The 15,828-nt window shown below is 47.3% G+C and overlaps 8 protein-coding genes and 1 pseudogene across 8 annotated transcripts, besides 12 other annotated features; all 9 read right to left on the reverse strand.

The window, feature by feature from the left end:
* TraAM80_04634 (P-type H+-ATPase) lies at window positions 1-657 on the reverse strand (the record flags this gene model as incomplete). The annotated part of the gene is made up of 1 exon (XM_029381557.1): window positions 1-657. A coding segment is annotated over one exon (657 nt), but the record flags the coding sequence as incomplete, so codon positions are not given.
* Window positions 658-913: 256 nt separating this feature from the next.
* Window positions 914-936: a microsatellite.
* A 47-nt stretch (window positions 937-983) lies between these two features.
* On the reverse strand, window positions 984-3,374 carry TraAM80_04635 (uncharacterized protein; the record flags this gene model as incomplete). Its single annotated transcript, XM_029381558.1, has 1 exon — window positions 984-3,374. One exon carries the CDS (start codon window positions 3,372-3,374, stop codon window positions 984-986), a length of 2,391 nt encoding a protein of 796 aa, XP_029238615.1.
* A 256-nt stretch (window positions 3,375-3,630) lies between these two features.
* Window positions 3,631-3,664: a microsatellite.
* A 197-nt stretch (window positions 3,665-3,861) lies between these two features.
* On the reverse strand, window positions 3,862-4,377 carry TraAM80_04636 (chaperone DnaJ protein; the record flags this gene model as incomplete). Its single annotated transcript, XM_029381559.1, has 1 exon — window positions 3,862-4,377. One exon carries the CDS (start codon window positions 4,375-4,377, stop codon window positions 3,862-3,864), a length of 516 nt encoding a protein of 171 aa, XP_029238616.1.
* A 573-nt stretch (window positions 4,378-4,950) lies between these two features.
* Window positions 4,951-4,985: a microsatellite.
* Window positions 4,986-5,285: 300 nt separating this feature from the next.
* On the reverse strand, window positions 5,286-6,179 carry TraAM80_04637 (electron transfer protein; the record flags this gene model as incomplete). Its single annotated transcript, XM_029381560.1, has 1 exon — window positions 5,286-6,179. The coding sequence occupies one exon, from the start codon at window positions 6,177-6,179 to the stop codon at window positions 5,286-5,288; it is 894 nt and encodes a 297-aa protein (XP_029238617.1).
* Window positions 6,180-6,430: 251 nt separating this feature from the next.
* Window positions 6,431-6,455: a microsatellite.
* A 77-nt stretch (window positions 6,456-6,532) lies between these two features.
* Window positions 6,533-6,561: a microsatellite.
* Window positions 6,562-6,811: 250 nt separating this feature from the next.
* Window positions 6,812-6,830: a microsatellite.
* A 1,002-nt stretch (window positions 6,831-7,832) lies between these two features.
* Window positions 7,833-7,891: a sequence feature (A-rich).
* A 163-nt stretch (window positions 7,892-8,054) lies between these two features.
* TraAM80_04638 (uncharacterized protein) lies at window positions 8,055-8,861 on the reverse strand (the record flags this gene model as incomplete). Its single annotated transcript, XM_029381561.1, has 1 exon — window positions 8,055-8,861. The coding sequence occupies one exon, from the start codon at window positions 8,859-8,861 to the stop codon at window positions 8,055-8,057; it is 807 nt and encodes a 268-aa protein (XP_029238618.1).
* Window positions 8,862-9,025: 164 nt separating this feature from the next.
* Window positions 9,026-9,068: a microsatellite.
* A 153-nt stretch (window positions 9,069-9,221) lies between these two features.
* Window positions 9,222-9,248: a microsatellite.
* A 16-nt stretch (window positions 9,249-9,264) lies between these two features.
* TraAM80_04639 (hypothetical protein) lies at window positions 9,265-10,147 on the reverse strand (annotated as a pseudogene).
* Window positions 10,148-10,470: 323 nt separating this feature from the next.
* Window positions 10,471-10,492: a microsatellite.
* A 231-nt stretch (window positions 10,493-10,723) lies between these two features.
* TraAM80_04640 (WDdomain 60) lies at window positions 10,724-13,372 on the reverse strand (the record flags this gene model as incomplete). The annotated part of the gene is made up of 1 exon (XM_029381562.1): window positions 10,724-13,372. One exon carries the CDS (start codon window positions 13,370-13,372, stop codon window positions 10,724-10,726), a length of 2,649 nt encoding a protein of 882 aa, XP_029238619.1.
* A 261-nt stretch (window positions 13,373-13,633) lies between these two features.
* TraAM80_04641 (methyltransferase type 12) lies at window positions 13,634-14,521 on the reverse strand (the record flags this gene model as incomplete). The annotated part of the gene is made up of 1 exon (XM_029381563.1): window positions 13,634-14,521. The coding sequence occupies one exon, from the start codon at window positions 14,519-14,521 to the stop codon at window positions 13,634-13,636; it is 888 nt and encodes a 295-aa protein (XP_029238620.1).
* A 9-nt stretch (window positions 14,522-14,530) lies between these two features.
* Window positions 14,531-15,235, reverse strand: TraAM80_04642 (methyltransferase type 12; the record flags this gene model as incomplete). Its single annotated transcript, XM_029381564.1, has 1 exon — window positions 14,531-15,235. The coding sequence occupies one exon, from the start codon at window positions 15,233-15,235 to the stop codon at window positions 14,531-14,533; it is 705 nt and encodes a 234-aa protein (XP_029238621.1).
* Window positions 15,236-15,688: 453 nt separating this feature from the next.
* Window positions 15,689-15,728: a microsatellite.
* A 54-nt stretch (window positions 15,729-15,782) lies between these two features.
* Window positions 15,783-15,828: a microsatellite.

Here is a 15,828-nt window from a genome sequence, read left to right on the forward strand (position 1 = left end):
CATCTTTGGCATGTGATCCGTTCCCATCGTCACAGGAAGCGACTCACCCGTAAGGGCCGCCTCGTCCACCTCGATCACACCCTCGTTGATGCTGCAGTCAGCAGGGACCGCGGAGCCGGATGCAAGCTTCACAAGATCGCCAGGCACCAGTAGGCGGGCATCCAGCTGTTGCCACTTCCCGTCACGGAAGACGGTCGCCACGGGCTTCAGCGAGTTCTTCAGCGCAGCCACGGCGTCACCCGCCTTGATTGTCTCGTACCACCCAATCGTGGCGTTGGCTAGCTGGATGACAAGAAGAATGGCACCATCGGGCCAGTTCTCCAGCGCGAATTCAATAATGATGGCGACCCACAGCGCAAAGGGCATGGGACCCCACAAGTTACGCACAAATATCAGCCAGCCAGGTGTCGTCTTCTCAGGGAGCTCGTTGCGGCCAAATTTGGCAAGTAACTCTTCGGCTTCAGCACTCGTCAGGCCATTTGATGGCGGTAGAATTGGCACTTCATCAACGTCGTCTTCATTGTGCTCGGTAATGGCCTTGGAGAGAACCGACTGACGCCTCTTCGGCTTCTGTGGTGGGAGCTCTTCGTCGGGATAGCCACCATCGCCGTTCTTAAACACCGTCTCCTCGTTCTTATTACTCATGTTTGCACTCATGTTTGCTCCTTAAATTGATTCGCGCTACAAAAAAAAAAAACAACAACAACTTACCACTAGTAGTAAAGGTTGGGTTAACGAGAGATAATGTTGTATGAATATGTTTTTTTTATTAATTATGTTGTTGTTATTATTAGTAAATGTGGCGCCGCATTATTATTTGTTGTGTTTGCGATAATTTTAAACGGTTGTAAAAAATGTGAATTTTATGCATATTTTGTGAATAATTCTCTTTTCTTTTGTTTCCCTCTCTTTCTGTGTGAGTGTGTGTGTGTGTGTTCTGTAGTAACGTTTGAGGCATGAGCAATGTATATAGTTTTTTTTTTCTATTTACATGTGCCTCGCCCAAAAAAAGAATGTTTTGCTGCCCATAGATGTCCCTCATCGGACTTGACATCCACGTGTTGAGGATGTCGCTTCAAGAGGAGATAAAGATTCTCTTGTGTAGCTTTTTTTTCATAAATGCAATCCTCTTCATGCGATTGCAAGGAAAGTGTTTGCTGCCGCGCCACCTTCAAACCGTGATCGATGAGTCGCCAAATACCAGTGTCCTGGTGCATGTCCTGTGCATCAGTTAACTTTCCAGAGATGTTGGTGCGTACACTGTTCTCCTCCAAGTTGACAAAGGTGGTGGATAAAGTACTGTGCAAGTACTGCACCACAACATGTAGGATATCGTCGAGGTCGGCGGTGGCGCAATATTTTCGCACCTTAGTCCCTTCCTTATCAACCCAGCACATTCGACCAAATTTACGAAGCCACTGTCCAACCCCGCCGCATTCAGAGGAAGCCGCCAGAACGTTGTGGTTTTCTGAGGCAGACAATTTTTGAAGTACTCGACTAATGGGAACCCAAATAGGTTTAAGATGTTTCTCAATTGCAGCAGCCTCAAAAGAGTCCTCAGATCCCAGCTCTCCTGTGCATCCAGGTGCCAACCAATACGGTCGAAGACGCCATAAAAGTGTATCATCTCCTTTCACAGGTGTGTTGCGTGTCAAGAAATAGTGTGCATCATATTTTTTTTCGGTGAATAAATTGACAGCTGAAGTCGCAACGCCGGCAATACTTGCCCACTCCGAGACGCCTACGTAGCGTTCGTGTGGAAGCGCCTCAAGGAGTGCACACCACTCCGAAAAGGAACTGTTGACTGTAGCTGCAGTATCCGATGCAGAAACAACAAAAGCTCCACCCTTCTTTTGAGGGGAACAAGAGACCATGTCTGTGCGAATAGGTGTATGCAGGATAGAAAATGCCCGAGTGACGCTGGTCTCCTGTAATTTACGGTGTTTAAGGCTAGTAGAAGATGTCTTATTAGATCCGGCCTCATACAGAATGTTGGCTGCTCCAAGACGTTTATGCTGAAGTGTTGGCTTTAATCGCACAGTGTCGGACTCTTTATTTCGATCAAAGTAGTAAGAGTATACTTTAATTACCTTGTGAATTTTATTCATCGGTCCAAGCACCCTCGCCAAAGCATCTGTTACTTTTATCTGTTGTACAGGAACGTAGGTGGTGGGAACGCACTCAACAAATAGGTCCAACATCTCACTGGGCGACCGTCGTCCACGCAACAAAGCCATTGCTGTGTGAGCCTTAAGAAGTTCTTCGGATGACATCCGCCTTGAAGCAGAAACTTCTTTTCGTGTTGAGGGCAATGGTGGAGGTGTTCGGTTTTTTTCCAATCGTTCAGGTGGCTTTGGAGGGGCAGGAGGTATAGACACCGACCTCTTCTGCTGCTGCTGCGTGGTACTGGGAACAACCGCAGTGGCGGAGCCATCAACTCGAAGAAACTCATCGTCTGGCTTGAGACCATCGATACCATCGTCATCATCAGGAGTGACAGTATTATCTTCGTCCAGGTCAAGTTCAACGTCCCATGCGTCATCTGCGTAATCCGCAAGGGGCATTACTGGCACGGTGTTCAGACAAGCTGCTTGTTTTGAGAGTTCATGATATGTTGTTATACCTTGGGAGGATAGAATTCCTTTCACGGACACGAAAGACGTATCCTCGCTAAGGTCTATGTACGCCGCTGCCAGCACATTCTTCAAAAGGCGCAATAGCCCCCCTCCCAAATCTCGAATAGATTCCTGCAGCTCCACTGGAAAGGTTTGTAGTAGCCCCTTTGTCGAAATTGGTTTGTCTGTAGGTAACACGTCTTGCAGCTGTTGAAGAATAAACTTCAATTTTGTATCGGCAACTTTTGTATCCGTGCTGTGAAGCCGCACTCTCAATGGCGGCCAGGCCATGTTGTTACCATCTCCACCCCTAACTTTCCCCTCGCGTGTTACCCCATCCACCGCCATAGAGAGCGGCGAGCTTCTTGGAGCATGCGCACGACTCACATACCAGCGGAGACTCCTGTCAGCCTCCTCAGCCTGGTAAGATTGAAAGCGATGAGGAAACAATTGCACGAAAGCAAGAACAGATCCATAAAGCTCACTTATAGCCTCCACGTCTAGAAGAGGTGTGATTGTGGTAAGTCGAATTCCTGCGCCGTCAGCAGGGAGGAGTTCCAGGATGTCGTTCACAAGCTTCATTGTTGAAGCAACAGGGGGTTGGTTTAGACTGTGCGGTACATCAGACTCCTTCACAACGTCACCGCGACACTCGTTGGGAGGTGATTCTGAGGCAGTGGAATGCAACAGAAGCTCCTCGTAATCCTCTAATGTCACCTCATCCTCTTCCACGGTGTCAGTTGCCTCCTCAGGCCCCATTATTGTGTGTGCCCACCGACACAATAGGGTTCGAGAGGAAGACCTAAAGGCCCCACTCACACATCTCAACAGGCGCAGTGATGAAAACAATGCTGTTCCATGCCGTTCAACAGAAACTCCACGGCCCAGCGTGTTCCTTTTGGGAACTCTTCCACCCCACAAACCCCCAGCGCGGCGCAGCATCCTTTTTTATCAAATGATACGAAGAGGAGTGCCGCAACGACGCCATCCTAATGTAAAGGTGAGGGGGGAATACAAAACAAAAACAAAAACAAAAAACAGGAAACAAAGTCCTGTCTCATGAGACTTAATAAAATGGAGCCCTTAGTTCTCCATTTCGTAAGCATTATTATTACCCCTGCAGCAGCACATAGTCGTGTTTACAGGAGCAACAGCAGGCACTACTCCGCAACGTAAATGCGCGAGGCCGATAAATTTAAAAACGAGCAAAGCGACCATGCGAGAGAAAATCTGACATCGCTTGTGGTCATGTAAATGCCACACAACCGCCTGTTACTGCAATTACCAAGGAACAACAGTCACATTCACAAAATTTGTGCACTCCTCGCGCCTCAACTTCACGTTCGGTGATAAACACCTCAAACACACCGCCGCATCGGCATTCCAACGTGTAAACCCGCATCCTTATCACGCCATTATCCTGTCCAGTGCTATCGCAGACACATTTCTCTTCCACAAGGACAAATTCGCTCAAGTCATACCGGTCACTTACCGCACCGACGGACCGCACATACGCCTGCTCGCGTCCATGGTCATATTGAGCACGACGCAGTGGATCAAGCAACAGCTCCGACGCCTCCTTTACAACGTGGAATGGTTGATTTGTTTGTGTCACCGCTAACACCTCTCCATTTGGCTCGCTGTATATCCGTTTGTCGGGATGGGTACAGAGTGCTAGACGCTTGAATGCCGCACGAATGTCCGCGACTGAGGCCGAAAACGGAACGCCAAGTACATCGTAAGGAGAAATTGCGGTGTCCATCTATTTCATAGGTGACATGGGTTTTAACAACACAAACAAGCAGTAAGAAAAAAAAAAGTTTGTAAAATGGCGCCAATGCTATTATTATATGGTAGTAGGCACCATCGGACGCTCCACTAGACAAAAATATATACACACACACACATGAAATGGAGCAACAAACAAGAGAAAAATAAAAAAAACTCTGCGAAAAGACAAAAACAAAACGCAGTTTTTAATACTTCTTTTTTGAGCGCGCCCATGTGTGTGTGTGTGAAAGGGGACTCACAAAAAAAATAATAATACACACATCCCCTGCGTTGAAATACCGGCCACAACCATTTCGTGTGAAGGAGCACCAGCTGGCACCCACGAGTGTAACTGAGGAAGAACCATATTTCAACTCCATCGAGGAACCACGTGGCCGAGTTTACATGGGGAGCACGCATACAGAGGCACACTCCTACGCGCATACAAGATGGGCCTATCCACTCATTACTTTCCTCCCTCTTCCCGCACTACAACGAATGCTCGCCAGATTAAAATAAATAAGACCTCCACCCCGCGCATACTCCCTCCTTCCCACCATACACTATATAAATATATATATGCATATGCTTCTGCAGATGTAGATTACACAGAAAGGGCGTGTCTGTGTGTGGCATGCCCCCATCCTACTCCGCCCCAAAATAGCAGAAAGATGTCGTGTTTTAACTTGGGATTCATGAAACACACGGAATAAATTTTTGCAGTTTCCCTTCATTTTTCTCTCTCGTTTCAGATCAGAAGGAAAAACAAACAAACACAGAGGAACTCCCTCCATTCTCTACACAACCCCCCGAAAAAAGAAAAAAAAGAGAGAAACTCAAAGTTGCTCTCCCATCTAGTCCTTCCCTCATAATACTACACCCACCACACTACTCCCCCCGCTAGGCTGTCGCAATGGAGTGCGCTCGTTCACTCACACCCAGCTCGTTAGCAACGGCATTATCTTCATCAGCGTCGCCTAAATACAGTTTTCCCACAGGACACAGTTGCGAGACTGGCATGTTATTGTCGGTTTTCACTTCCAATTCATCCAAAAAGGTGCTGATTTCACTGAGATCGCCACGACCGATCATTCCAAGGTTAAAATCCTGCGCGTGTTCGTTACGAAACTGTACACATCGCGTGCGATGAATACAGCGATTAATCACCACTCGAGTTTGAGGGTCAAAATAGAAATCTTGAACAGCCTGCTTATCCTCCCTGTATTGAGGAATGTCAGTGCCATAGTTCATGCTGATGTTCTGCAGATCACAGTTTGTGGCTTGCTCACAGATGGGGCAGTCATTCGGGTGGTTGATGAGAATAAGCTCCACGTTACCCTCTCGGGCGTCTCGCACCAATCGACTATCAGTAATAATGGACATGCCTGGAAGCGCCACTGTGGTGCAAGAGACAATAAGGTTTTGTGTTCCATCGACCTGCACTAAACACATTCGGCAATTGCCTGCCACAGAAAGAATGGGATAATAGCAAAACTTAGGCACACTAATTCCTTCCCGCTCCAGCACCTCCAACAAGTTTTCTTCCTGAGGAATAATCTCGACTGGGCGCTTATTAACAAACATGATGGCGCGGGCTTTGTGTTCTGCGTACTGGCCTGCGGTGACACCCTCCACAATTGCCTCAACGCCGCCTCGATGAATATACTCACTGCCACGCAAGGCGTCCGTCATACCACTATTGTACGGTGTACCGTCCGACTTAAAGAGACGCCGCGACGTCAAAAGCGAGGGTGCGCCCAACCCAACCTGAAGCAGTGCCATAAACCGCAGCATCCTCGCCTTCCCAGCAGCGTCCACGTTCCTCTCAGCGCCAACAATTACCACCGGAGTTCAATACAAACAGGTATATGAATCCACAACCAAACTAATTGCTATAGTTCAAGCAAGAGAAACACAAGAGAAACCCAAAACAAGACAAGGGACTTAATCCTGCACACAAAGAAGAAAAAGAAGGCGTCACGTTATACGTAAACACAGCAAACCATCTCCAGCACACGACCGTCACACTTAGACCAACAAGAACAACACACACACACACACACACACACATACAAGACTGACAAGCATACACTCACACACGCACACATTCACGTGTCAGTCTGTTTAATTGTAAAGGAGAAACCGGTAAAAACAACAACAACAACAACAACACACATAGAGCAAAAGGAATCCGATTAAAACTAATCAGCAAGAAGGATAGAAAAAAAAAAAAAACCGTTGCAAACACCATCCTCTTCCCATGGCTAGGAAGCGAAAAAAACAACCACAGCATATCATCTTAATTTCCTCCACATATTATCGTCGAAGCTTTTTTTTTCTCCTTTCTTTTTTTCCCTCGCCTCACTGATAACCCCAGTGCATCGGCATTTGCATTCACAAAAGTGTACCTCAAAGACACCGCAAGGCAAGAACAACAACAACAACGTGGTCCATCACAGTGCCCTATTTATGTGCCGAATTCCAACTTGGTGTACACAAAGCCGGGTCCCCCTATGGCTTCCAACGCACTGAAAAGATAAATATACCCATAGAATAAACGTGGTCGGGTATGCAATAAACCAGGGGCAATATGGCTCCATAAAAGGTATATGCATGTGCACACAATGGAGATATCTTGTGCCATGGAGAACACACAGAGAGAAAGAGAGAGGTGCAAAAAAAAAAAGGAAAGGAAGGTAAAGGGGTGGGAGCACGAAGAACAACTCTGACATTTTATTATATATATATTTTTTTTTAACACAAGAAAAATAACAGCAAAAAAAAGGTCTCGGAAAAAAGGAGGATCAAAGAAAACAGCTGTGGTTTCCTCGCGTTCCCTCGTGATTTAGCTTGAAACAATTTCCTTTTTTTTCTCCACTTTCTGTTCATGGGTTCCTTTGGCTTTTTTTTTCGAGTTCTATTTTGTTTCCCCTAGCTGGTTATAGTTGCTCTTTAGCATTGTTTTTTTTTTTTTTCTATAGCTTACCGGTTTTTATCACCTCACTCAGCGCTGTCGTTATTTCTAGTTTCTGCGCGCTGAACTCCAAGAAGCCGTAGGTACACTCCCTAATATTATTTTTTGATGTTGCCTTTTTTTCTTTATTCCCTCTTACCTCTTTTTATTTACACTTTTTTCACTCTTCCTTTCCGCCCGCATCCATCTTGGTCGCAGATAGATTTGTGGGTATACCGTCGTTTGGATGCAGTTCCACCTTATCTCGCTTCTGAGTTCCGCGCATCGTCGTTTTTCTATGATTGTTTCGCATCTGTATGACTAATAGGCGCAGGCGCATCCACCTATGCGCTGCTGCTGTAAAGAGAGAGAGGAGGGGGGGGGGGTCACAGCGTCGGCATTTCAGATAGAAAGTATGTAAACATATTCGCACGCACGCGCATGTACCTACATACGGCAGTGATGCACGTGGCAGGCGGAAAGAGATAAGAGTGAAACGACAAACAAAAAAACAAAAAACAAAAAAGAAACAAAAAAAAATGTGAAAAAGAAAGGGAGAAGGAATAAAATGCACGCGCATACATGTATTGATAAGTAACGAACCTCTACATCCGCGCCTCATTTGCAGGGATACGCGCTTCACCTTGTTGTTGATGTTTTTGCGCCTTCTTACCTCTCTTCCGTTTTTTTTTTTTGGGTAGGGGGGGGGTCGGTTTTTACTGCTTGTGCAAGTCAAGAAAAAGCATGCTTCCTCCCTCCCTTGCTTGCGCCATGAGACGGCTGAGGACGCACTCCTGACGAAGCAGTCGCTGATGCCGAACATGTTCATTGTCACCATATGGACGTTCATCTGTGCTGGGATTAAATATGCACATACACGACAGCCGACGTTGAACCGCTGCAAAGCCTTCCATGTAGAGATCCTGCTCCACCGCTAATTTAATACATTGCCATTGATGATTGATCTCCTGTTCATTCTTTAGTGGAAGTGACTTTTCCTGGCAGGTTTTATTGTAACGACGTACAAGGGAAATGTGAACTCGATGAGCCTCGTTGAGAAGACACCGACTGAAGATGCTCAACTCGTTGAGAGGCCGTGTATGTTTTTGTCCCATGGAAATAAATAACTCATAGTGTTTTTGCATCCGTTCATTTTCGACCAGTAAACGCTGCTCATTCATGTCAAGGAAGGGGTGCATTTCCACCGTGGTCTTCCTCAATAATTCATACACCTCCTCAAAGGGGCCTCGCTCTCCATATAGGTCTGGAGTCAAGTTATCCTCGTAGTCATTTGCCGGGGTTTCAGGTGCCTCATCAGACTCATCGTTGTCACTACTCTGCGACTGAGTGAGTCCTTCGTCTCCAAGCACAAAACTACCCGCCGCATCATCCAACTGAGACAAGGAGTTCCTCCCAACGTAAGGTTTCTCACCCCTGTTTACGTGCAGATTGTTCTGTGGCTTTGTAAACGAACGCAAGTACGGAAGCTCGGCTGAACTGAAACGAGACGCCGATGCTACCATGCGTTTGTCCTGAAAGCAAGAAAAAAAAAACCTAAAGTGGTGTACCGAGAGCAAGCATGCATGAGGAAGAAACAATGATACATATAAAGATGCAAATTAACCGTGTGAGCCTTCCGTACCCTCCTCTTTAGAATAGGGGAGAAAAACGGAACAAGAAGAAAGTATTTCCTTTCCTTTTTTTTTTTATCTTTCTTTCTCTTTTTCTTTGGCTGGTGAGGTGGTCGTGTTGGATCCCCCTTCAGTCTAAACGGCCACTTAGAACTTACAAAACGAGGCCTCTGGCGGTTGATGTGGGAAACACTCCCAGGTAAAATGTGAACATCAATAAGTAAGGGTGAAGGAGAGTCTCAAAACCCCCCTAAACAAACAAACAAAACAAAAACAAAATGTATATCACCACACTAATCTTTCCGGTACTCTACCACGGCCATCCCACGCAGGAGCAGCAGGCCCCCAACGGTCGCCAGCCCCCACGCCAGCTGAATCAATCGGTAATGCCGTTTCTCAATTCGGCAAAAGCGTTCATGCTCACCAGCAATAATTCCCTTGTCAATACGATTACACACCAAAAGTGAGCACATGCCAATCTGCTTAAACCCATTATCTATAAGTATTTCATTGAAGATGAGCATATGCACCGCCCCTCATGGAATCGAAAACGACTTGTAGCCATTGGATGCAAGAGGGTGAATCATGTCCAGGCAATGTTTTTCTCGCGCAAAACTTCCAAGGAGAGGAACGTTAAAGCGAAGCGAGCACCACCAGGGTAACTTTTCGTGGTCGTATTTGTTTGCAGCATGAATAATCGTCATCATAGGGGAATCCTTAACACCCCATGAAAAAGGCTGTCAAAACCGTTCAATTTCCCGCGGCTCCCAACCTTCGTCATCTTCGTGCTCCGCAGGAACGCACTAGCGGGGAGGAACAATTGTAGAAAATGGTGCACCAGTCAAAGGCGTACGCCCCTCCATTAATACGGACTCATGTTGGCTGCAAAGCTTATCCACCTGATGAAAAAAATGCGGGTGTGCAAAGTGTTTAAGTGGTATTAGCGAAACAATAATCTTGTTTGTGACATGCCGATACGTGTACGCAACGGAGACCGCCGAATTTCCACTAGTCATAATAAAGTCGGAGAGTCGTTTAAAACGAAATGGGAATGCGTACTGCCACCTGGGTCGGTAGAAAAACATTTGCGTGGCCTCCGCTCCTCCACTGATGTGTACACTTCTACGACACAACACTCCGAGCGAAGCGCAAGCCGCATTCCCACAACTAGTCAAACGCTTACACAAAATCAACGATCGATTTATCACAGCAAACCAAAGTCTCCTCCCTCTCACACAGGAAAAAGAGGTCGCGGTTCTCGATTCCGGCCTGTGAGCCACCAAAGCAGATTAAAAAAAAAAAAAATAGCGGGAACGAAAAAAGAAACAGTGGTAGGGAGCAACTCTATACCTACTGGGGGTGAACGGGTCAATTCTCCAAACACCTTGACATTCCTCTCCTCCCCGTCTCCAACTTCAGTTGCTCAGTACACAAGTTTACATGCATTTTCTTTGTTTTTTTTCCTCTTTCTCCCCCTCCCCCCCTTTCATTTTTCCTTGTCATATATATATATATATATATATCCCCGCCACGGCTCCTACCTCTACCTCTTCATGCGCATGTGCATAACGCATATGACACTACATTAAAAGCATATGAGTTTCCCATGAAATGTGGTAAGCAAGAAAATACTGTATGCAACAATCCAGCGCTTTTTTAAAAATATATATATACACTTCTTCCGTTTTGTTGTAGTTGTTGTTTCTCACTCATACACTGAAAGAGGGTGTGGTTGGTAGATTGCTGCCTTGTAACTACAACCAGTGCTCTTCCCTGTCAGTGCTCGGAGTGTGCGTGAGGTCAGTGAGAGTATGTAACTGAATCATTCCCTTTTCAAATCCCAGCACTATCACGCGGCTATCACCTTTTCCCTCAGGTGGAATATCGAAACAGGTGCAGCATCCGGTATCGGGAGCTAACAGCGACTGCGATAAAACCGGAAACTCCTTGTCTTTCTTCGCCAAATCCAAAAGGAACAACGTCCCACTAGCGTCCAACGCCCACAGCAGCCATTTATCACCTCCATTGAACCTCATATCTACGATGCGTTGATTGCACAGGGGCATGGAAAGTTGAGGTTCAGCGTCTGTGTGCAGATAGAGACGCACACTACCATCATCGTATCCTACTACGAAAATTCGGCTATCGACAGTGCCATACCGCACGCACGAAGGTACGGCAACTGGGCGCGCAAAAAAACGAGAACACGGACCGTAAAGAGAGGGTGCCGCTATACCTCCGAAACGACTTATGTGTCGCACACCCGCTGCACATGCCACAACGTAATGTGAGGAGTCAGTTGGAACAAAGTCCAAAGCAAAAGATTCCTGATTCAAGGACAGAGCGTTAACGTGATCCTTAGACTTTGAGGTTGCCAAAAATAAACGTACTGTCGAGAACATATGCAGCCCGTTCTCTGTGTCACTGATTGCGCCCTTGGATTGGTCCTTTTCATTAACAACCCAAAAATACGTCCCTCCGGTGGCATCAAGCGAAACGAGCTGCTCACTTTCATCCTTACGAACACCCACGACGGTGTTATAGCCCGCTACAGCAACGGCGACAATTGGGGCATTATGATTTCCAGTTTGCCATGATGTAGCAAATGAGGGAAGTCGAAACGCGTTTCGTTGAATGCAGCCAGCTGTGATGTGGTTCCGCTCTGGCTCGCGAGTATCCCAGACGTAAAGCGAACCATCCTCAGCTCCAGCGTAAACCAAGTAGGGCCACCGTGGACTCATGCACATACATGTCAAAAGCAATGGGCTAACAAGCACCTTCTCTGGTGAGGAGGAGTCGTAGATGTTCCAAATCACGATAACTGACATGTAACGGTCCAATTCTCTCGACGGACCTTCTTCCTCCCTCAACCCATGAAGCACCGCCACATACGCCGGAGCACAGAGGTTAAAAAAAACCTTCAGAACAGGTCGATTACAGGTGGCAGCAAAAGAAAACGTCGTGTAAGAGGTAGAAAACTGGGTCTCACTCTTTGATTTGAAATCTCCTGGAACAAGTTTCTCCTCATCATTCTCATCTAAAACGGCCTGCATAACGGGAAAAACGCGCCCAAGAAAAGCTGCCAGCAAAGTGCTATCAACCATGTGCGCGCCGGAAACGTTACCCAGGGGAGCCTCAACCACAGCATCATTGTTTTCCATGGTGTTCCCAACCTCGCCCTGGCCAACATCCTTATTAACAAAGTGCATCGGTCGGTCTGCAAACTGCTCAGGGCAAAGTCCCAAGTCACAGGGTACTTCAACACCGCGATGCCGCACACCTACCCTTTCCGCTTGTACTTCAAAATCAATACAATCCTCTTCTGCTGGAGCCTGTACCCCAGCCTGTTTGCGACTCGTGTCCACAAAGTTACGAATATACATGTCGTATTGCGACTGCGGAGAAACATCAATGAGGGATACAGAAACATCATCCATACCCACTAGCCGCCGTAAGGCTGTCGCACGTTGCAGGTCCTTTTCAAATTGTGTTCGATACCCTTGACGTTGCAGATCCGACACACCAAGCGCGCTCTTACCCGCCACTGCACCCGATGTCTTCGTCATCTGAGACTGGAGTAATTTTTTTTCTTCTCTCTCTTTGCGGCGCTTTTCTCGTCGCTCCATCGCCTCCTCCTCCTCCTGTTCCTCCTCAGCATGTCGACGTTCATCACGCCGAGCAGCTTTTCTCGCCTCATCCGCAGCCTGACGAATCGCACGATTTTCCGCTTCCATCACAGTAGTCAGCTCTTCCTTTGTCCCTCCAATCACCACACCCCCTCTTTTGGTCTCCTGGTTTTCCTGCTGCCACGTTTGCAGTTCATCATCCACCACAGTTTCATCATTGACTAATACTTTCCGCGAAACGCCACCATTAGAATCATGTTCTTGCTGATATTCTTGTTTAATCTTTTCCCGCTCCTTGCGCTCCGCACGTTCGCGCTCTTTGCGTATCCGCCTCTCCTCCTCCGTTTCCTCACGCCTATGTCTCCGCTCTCCATTATCCTCCTCAGCAGCACGTGCAAGCTGCTCCCTCTCTCGTTCCCGCTCCTTGCGCTCTGCACGTTCGCGCTCTTTGCGTATCCGCCTCTCCTCCTCCGTTTCCTCGCGCCTATGTCTCCGCTCTCCATTATCCTCCTCAGCAGCACCTGCAAGCTTCTCCCTCTCTCGTTCCCGCTCCTTGCGCTCCGCACGTTCGCGCTCTTTGCGTATCCGCCTCTCCTCCTCCGTTTCCTCGCGCCTATGTCTCCGCTCCTTCACATTGCCCTCAGCGGCTTGCGCCGACCTCTCTGCCTCATTCTGCTCCTGCAGCTTTCGTTCAGCACGCTCTCTCTCTTTGCGGGCGCGTCGTTCTTCTTTTGTCTCGTCCCGTTTCGACTTTTCGGTGGGAGCGTCCTCGCCCATTTCTACAATTGAAAGGCACAAAGCAAGGCTATGCAACAAATAATAATAACAATAATGCAGTGAAATGAAAAGAAAATGGAGCGCAAAGCATTCACTGAGAGAGCCCTAATTGCGCTGCAGACAAGCAGCCTTTTTTCCCCTTCGCTCTACCAACGGAGCAGCTGCAACAAACACGCAAATGCCCAAATGTAGTATGAGTAACAGTAAAGATATTTTTTTAAAAAAAGGGGGGGGAGGAGGGGCGAGTCAATTTGGGTTCACTTACGGTTTAGTCAGCCCGCCAAAGCAGCAACAAGGGACCTCAAAGTTCAAAAAAGCATTCGTTAACCGCTGTATTAGCCCTCTATTTTCGTCAGAGACAACCAAACCACCTGATGTAAGCTGCATCCGGCCAACTTTGCCACAACCCACCCTCCGCCTTTTAGTTCTTACTACGAAGCAACTCCGGCGGCGCAACACGTGCGAGAGGTGCTTCGCAGCTCCTGGAATTATGCCAACAGCGGCCAAAAAAAGTATCAACCTTGCCTCACCTGGATTCAGTGCTTCTTTGGATGATCCAAAGCTGTCATTGTAATGACACTGCCTCACCACATCCCTTCCCCAGCAGATATCCAAAAGCCAGTGAAGAATAAAGTACATATCCTTTGCGAGACCCGATACAGATGCATCAACGCCCAATCGTAGCAATTTGTCCCTTCCAGTGTTCTTCAATTCCCCATTAGACTTCACCCTCTCCTTCCAGTATCCTTCCCGCTTCCGCAAACAGGTTACAAGTGAACACAAACTTGCATGGAGGGGTACAAACAACAGATACTCGTGTGCTTCAACCACGTCTCCAAACCTCAGCTTATTCAGCGGTCTGCGTTTCAAATTATTCTCGTAAAAAGAACGGGAAAATGCGTCATGCACGGCATTTCGAATGCGCTTCCACAAAGGAAGATACGGTACATGCACTGTGGTAATAATAGTGTAGTTGCAAGGTGGCCTAGAGCAGGATAAAAGCGATGCATTTAACTTTGGTGAGAGCTCACCAAACAACGCATCCCATGGAAACAGACGTGTGCGACTCACACTGTCGTAAACCCAAGGTATTTCACCATCCGTGAGAGTATCATTAGCTCGAACGCTTTCAGCCGATGATCTCACCATACCATCTCGTCATTTTTCAATCGTTTGTTTTTTTCTCAGTGCCGCAAATGTTGTGTTTGCCGCATTTGAATCCTCCACGAAAACAGAAACATCCAAAGACGAAGCAGAGTAAAAAATTGCCCCTTGCGTGAAATTATCCCCAACTCCAAACAGTGTGTAAGAGCACCACAAAGGACAATAGGCCTCCAGCACGTAATCGCAGTAGCATTTAAATTGTGCGGCCGTCATCTCAAACTTATGATCCACGTGGCGAACAGGGTAAGGAAGATGAGTGGCAATCCCCTCAAAGGAGGGAGAACCGTTGACACAGGCGTCACCATCGGAAGTCTCAAAGAGAGCATGCACATTACGATCCCGATTAGGAGTCGTGATGGCTACAACACGTGCATCAGACCTTGCCGCCAGATGGGCAAAAAGAACTTCGGTGTAAGTAGGAACACCTTGCGGCGCTATGTTATCCAACACTTCCACCGAAATAACCGCATCAAAGTGTGGCAAGTGTAAAAGCGAGGAAGTGACGGGTGACACGTTTAAGCTTTCCTCCTCCCCATCAAATCGGTCTTTGCAACACGAGAGGCATGGTGGCCTCGTGAGGTCACCCCGAACAAACTCAATACGCATAGGATGCAGATACGCAACTGGAGACAATAAGACAGAGGGAGGCGCCACAACGCTGGCCTCGCGAATGAATTCCTCGTTCAAGTCAATTGCCATCACACGAATGAATGAGTTCTCGCAGAGACGACAAGGCAAAACAATCCGAAGGAGATCTCCGCGGGAACAACCGGCGTCAATAAAGGATCAACATTTGTTCCCTTGTAGTATTTGAAAATTTTTTTGCGCCCGTTGCAAGTAGAGAGGCGGGTTAAACGGTGGACCCGACCCTGCCGCCCCGTCGTTGTCTCTATCGCCTTGTTGGGATGTCATTCACTGAAACAAAAGTTAAAACCAGGCACATATTTTTTTCAATTGTAGGCGTTTTCTCCCTCCCCTCTGCTCCGCACACAAAAAAAAGAGAAAAGTTCCGCTAGAAAAACAGTGGGGGCAACAACAATTGCGGCACCATGACGGCGGGGTGTGCCCCACTTCTTCCGTTACAGACTGAGAGGGGCCACTAAGTTGAGGGCAAAGCAATGACAAACAGAAACAAATATAATAAAAACGGAAACCCACCCACGCACGCACACACACACACACACACACATACGCTAGAGGAATAAATTGAGGTCAAAACAAATCTCAGCAAAGACTCAACGGAGAGAAGAAAAAGAAAAAGAAAAAAACTAAACACAGAAACAAACAAACAA

The sequence above is a fragment of the Trypanosoma rangeli genome (genome assembly GCF_003719475.1).
Source record: "Trypanosoma rangeli strain AM80 chromosome Unknown Tra_15.4_contig_00138, whole genome shotgun sequence".
Taxonomy (NCBI): Eukaryota; Euglenozoa; class Kinetoplastea; order Trypanosomatida; family Trypanosomatidae; genus Trypanosoma; species Trypanosoma rangeli.